This window comes from Capsicum annuum, chromosome 6 (genome assembly GCF_002878395.1).
Source record: "Capsicum annuum cultivar UCD-10X-F1 chromosome 6, UCD10Xv1.1, whole genome shotgun sequence".
NCBI classification, from domain to species: Eukaryota; Viridiplantae; Streptophyta; class Magnoliopsida; order Solanales; family Solanaceae; genus Capsicum; species Capsicum annuum.
The window spans coordinates 9,646,231-9,651,495 of NC_061116.1; the positions used below are offsets into that span (position 1 = coordinate 9,646,231).

At 35.1% G+C, this 5,265-nt stretch overlaps 1 protein-coding gene across 1 annotated transcript; it reads right to left on the reverse strand.

The window, feature by feature from the left end:
- Positions 1 to 2,467: 2,467 nt before the first annotated feature.
- Positions 2,468 to 4,114, reverse strand: LOC107875151. Its single transcript, XM_016721765.2, has one exon. It carries the CDS (start codon positions 3,992 to 3,994, stop codon positions 3,512 to 3,514), a length of 483 nt encoding a protein of 160 aa, XP_016577251.2. The 5' UTR covers positions 3,995 to 4,114; the 3' UTR covers positions 2,468 to 3,511.
- Positions 4,115 to 5,265: the final 1,151 nt, after the last annotated feature.

The following is a 5,265-nucleotide window of genomic DNA, read 5'->3' on the forward strand; positions in this document are numbered from 1 at the left end:
TGATTTGACATAAAGAAGTGATGTAATAGTACACTGAGTTTTTTTTTTAAATTATAAATTAAAACTTTATAACTTTTATAAATTAAAACTTTTTATTACAATTTATAAATTATAACTTTTTATTGCGTTACTTACCAATTTTTTTTCAAAAAGTTATTGCTTTGTTTTGTCAAATCAAGTATCACCTAGCTCACTCTTTTTGACTTTTTCTTTCATAAATCGTATTAAGAAGTTATCTTTTAATAAATAAAAAAATAAAAAATACGTAATTATAAATTTATTTTATGAATACGTAATAAAAAAATATTGTTTTCTAAATTTGGTCAGATGAATGTATAATTGTTGATATCACATCTCATACAAACTGATCGAATTATTAAAAATATATAATTAAATATTATGTTTTAGAAAATATATTATATTTCTAATTAGAGGGCCACAGCTCATGTAAATTTAAAATTTAGGTAGAAAAAAATATATTTTCTATACACCAACCAAACACCATAAAATATTTTTCACTCAGCAACCCAACATAAGAAATAAGTAAAATACCAACTTATTTTCTATGAAAACATTTTCTAGGAAAACATGTTCTATGGAAAATATATTTTCCATCATACCAAACACACCCTAAGCGTAAAATGGTCATTCAAAAGTTAATTGTTACTAATTAGATAATTGTTACTAATTAGAGAAATATGTTATTATTGTTTTTTGGATGGATTAAAAAGAAAGTGAGCCATCAAGGCTCTAGAACATGGATGTGCACCACTAAGAAAAAGAGAAAATTGTATTGGGTGGGAATCAATCCCCAATCCTCCAGGTAAATAACTTAACGTTTAACCAAATGCACCATTTGGTCTTCCAATAGAAAGGGCGCCAACAAATAATATTATACCATTTTAGAAATATATACATAAAATACCTAGGGGAGACCACGGGTTCACTCACCCCAATTTTTAACACATAAAATCCCCTTGTTATTGTTTGCTTCCCGACCTCACTTGTGGGATCATACTAAGTATGTTGATGTTGTTAAATATGTTGCAAGAAAATATGTCCCCACTTGTGAGATCACACTTTATATGTTGTTGCGATAAAATATGTTGTTGCTCGCTCCCTAAATTCACTTTTGGGATTACGCTGGATATGTTGTTGTATATATCGCGAGAAAACGTGATGTTGGCTGCTTAGACACCACTTGTGGGATCGCATTGTTACTTTTGTTGTTGTAAATATTGTGAGAAAATATGTTGTTGTTTGCTCCCTACTTGTGGGATCACATTGTATATGTTGCGAGAAAATATGTCGTTGATCACTCCCTAGATCCCACTTGTGGGATCATACTGTAAATGTTGCTAGAAAATATGTATAGGGACTCTCAGGCAGTCCTACTGCAATTTACCTCTCATGTGTGGTTTGCAGGGTATTACACTGGAGCGAGGGTACACCAGAAGGGTAGCGGTGGCGGGGTCTCTTGTCATAACAAAAAAGAAGGATGATACACACAAATCGAGAAATGACCCAAATTTTTACTACCTTATAAAGAAAAAGGGTGTATGTATGTGGCCTAATATTGTGAGCTAATTAGCTATGACTGATGCTATTTCTACTATACTGAGCTAAGTAAGTAATACTTTAGCTAGTTATTCTTGCCTGCGATCATGCATCCATGTACAGTAATGATTGACGAACTAGTTATTTAGCTAGTTCTGTCCAGATTATTTTGAGATGCCTTACTTCGTATTGTTGCATATTTCTCAGGTTCTCGGTGTTTATTGTTATATGATGCCTCGTAAAGGAAAAAAGCATCATCGAAGTTTACTGCCTGACTATCTTATCAATCTTCCTGATAATGTAATCGCTCTCATTCTAAATGTGTTTGCCTTGTGAAGATGCTGTGAGGACAGGCATCTTATCGAAAAAATGGAGGTTTAACTGGTGTAGGCGTACAGAGTTTGAGTTTATTGAATGGAACGAGGAATCATCGGGGTTCAAATTTTCAAAGATTATCAACCAACTTTTAACCCATCATCAAGGACTCATTACTAAGTTTACCCTTGACGTTAATTCTCTGAAAAGCTGTCCTAAGATTAACGACTCCATATATTTCCGAGATAAGCATCCAATACCCCTTGAACTATGGCCAAAATTGTTACGATACACTCCAACGTCACATGAGTCTTATTACCCGTGAACTCAATTTTAAGTATTTTTATCACCCTTTTATACTGACATGACACCTTTATTACATAAAAATGGGACCCACGTCAAAGGTGCTACGTCAGCTGAAAAGGTGCCACATCAGCTAAAAAGGGTGACAAAAATACACTAAAATTAAGTTCGGGAGTAATAGGACCCTTGTGAAGTTGGAGTGTGTCGTAGCAAATTTGGCCATAGTTCGAGGGGTACTAGAATGCTTTACTCTATATTTCCTATTTATGAATGACATTCAACATCTTGTTCTTCATTTTCCCTGGGATAAGCCATACAAAATGACTTTTTTTCACTTTTCACATCTTCAAAACTGAGGCATCTAACTCTTCAAGATTTGCTTTCTACATCCTCATCATTCTTTAACGAATTTGATAGGTTAATTAGCCTGGAATTATGTGAAGTCACAATTTCTTCTCAATTGCTTGAAGGGTTAAAATCTGGTTGTCCGTTGCTTGAGCAGTTGGTGCTAAAAAATACAGAAATTTTAGACACAGTTGAAATTAATGGCCCATAATGAGATCCTTTGATTTCACGGGAAGTATACGTTCAATCTGTATAAAGAATGTCCCTTGCCTGACAAAAGTATCTCTGGTATGTGTCTACAGTTCTTCTACGATGACACACTGTTATTTTGGTCTTGAAGAGTTTTTCGAGTCTTGTTCTGCTCACGAACACCTAGACATGAAGACCGAATTTTGCGAGGTATGTCAGAGAAAGAGAAGAGTTGTGGTTGGTGTATCAATGGGTTAGTGGGGGTAACTTGTAATGACGGAGTACGAGCTGAATTCACATCAGAAATTGCTAACACGTACATAGATCAATTCTTGAATTGTGAATAGAAACAAAATGAATCACATCTATTCTCTCGGCCGAGGTATATAAAGAATGACTTTTTGATCCCTTTCGTGTCCCGTGGTTACGGCATCGTGTTTTCATGTCGAAGACATGAGTGTATACATGTTTGTATATGTGCAAATAATTTCATTTTTCAGAAACAACAAATACATGTCCAATCGACAACAATATCTAGTGTAATCGTCTCACAGGTGGGGTCATAAGAGGGTGATGTATATGCCCCTACTTTATGAAGGTATAGCGCACACTTATCCAATATGGTGACAAATATTACAATATGCACATTTTCTATGAGGTAAGCATTGCTTGAAAAATAGTATAAAGTAGACATTAATTTTTGAATAGAAAGTGAAGTTCTAACCCCTAAGCCCCAAACTCACAGTTGTAACAATAAACCGACACTGCTTGCATAAAATTCTGCATACACCATTACTGGACTCTACGAGGAAGACACGGGGAGCTTTTCCCTGAGCTCCCCGTCATACTCGTGAGCACAATTCAATCCACATTCACAACGAGGGCATTTCTCAAAGCTCCTAATAGGAAAATTTGCAGAAGTAAATCCAACTGAGAATTGGAGATTGTCACCACTCCTCCTGACCTCAACAATGTTAAGCCACCATAACAATACAACCTTAACACTAACACCACTTACTTTCCTAAGCCTTCCTTTGGATATAATTCCATTTATCACAGGCTCGTAATATAGCTCATATGAACCTAACATGAACCTGCATGAGCCATTGAGATACACCGAGAACTCACCGGTTTTCGAGTTCAACTCATAGCCTATCACCCCTTTAGGAAGAATGCCAATTGGGAAGTCATAGTGTTGAACCTCATCATAAACAGATGTCTTCTCAGTGGCTGAAACTACAGTAGAAAAGAAGAGGAAGAACAAGAAAATGGTTGATAAAGGCATAGGTATTTCTTGAATATTGAAAAAAAATAATCTATGGTTTATAGATGGTTAGTTCATGGTGTAATGACTTGTTAGTGTTTGATTGCTTTGGCCAGTTGGCCACATGTAGATTAATTCTCTAGTCCAATTTAACAATTCTTTCTAAAGAGGAAGCTGCAAGGATAATGTCAAATTGTTGTAAGAAATTCATGACTAATGGACAAGACTTGTAAACACATGAACACTTTACATGACTTACAAGATATCCTCAATTATAATATATTAATAAAGGTCATGTCCAGCTATTTCACCAAATACCTACTACTACTGCCAATACAGATATTGAATAACTAGTCTACTCTACCTCAATTCACCATTTCAGCTCCTTCTACCTATATCGCACTTGAAGAGTTGAAGTACTAGTGTACTATTACGACAACAACATATCTAATGTAATCCCACAAGTGGAGTCTGGGGAGGGTGGTTTGTGCGCAGCCTTACCCCTACCTTGTAAAGGTTGAGAGGCTGTTTCCAAAAGACCCTCAACTCAAGTGAATCATATAAAAAAGATATAATACATAAACATGACCTTTAACTTGATACCAAATTATAAATATGACCTTTAATTTTGCCAGTGCACAGGTAGGCCCTTTAACTATACAAAAGCTGAACAAAAAGACACTCCAATCCTACCTGGCAAAATGCGTGTATACACTCAAAACCACGCGAGTCAGAGTCAGAATTGAAGTGTTTTTTTGTTCAGCTTTTGTATAGTTAAAGGCCCTACTTGTGCACTGACAAAGTTAAAGGTCATAGTTATAATGTGTCTTTTTTATTAGATGACAACATCTGAGTGGATTACTAATCCATGGAGGAGCGATTGAGTTTCCCGCATGTAAGTTGCAGAATTGGAGTGTTTTTTTGTTCAACTTTTATATAATTAAAGGACTTACTTGTGCACTGACAAAGTTAAAGGAGATAGTTATAATTTGATGTCAAGTTAAAGGTACTGTTTATGTATTATGCCAATAAAAAACAAGTATGCCAATCAAATGCAGTAGCTAAAAGCAATGAACAAAAAACAGTAGCATGCCAAAAAATATGATAACTGAAGCAAATGAAACATCAACTAATACTAAAATCCAAGGACCAGATAGTAAGAGAGTACTAACAATAATACGAAAAATGAAATGGGACAAACACTTGGGTTACCAATCTTCTACTCTTTCCTAAAAGAGAATTTGGTGTTTTTTTTACCAGTAATGGAAGCAATCATCCCTACTGTTGCCTTG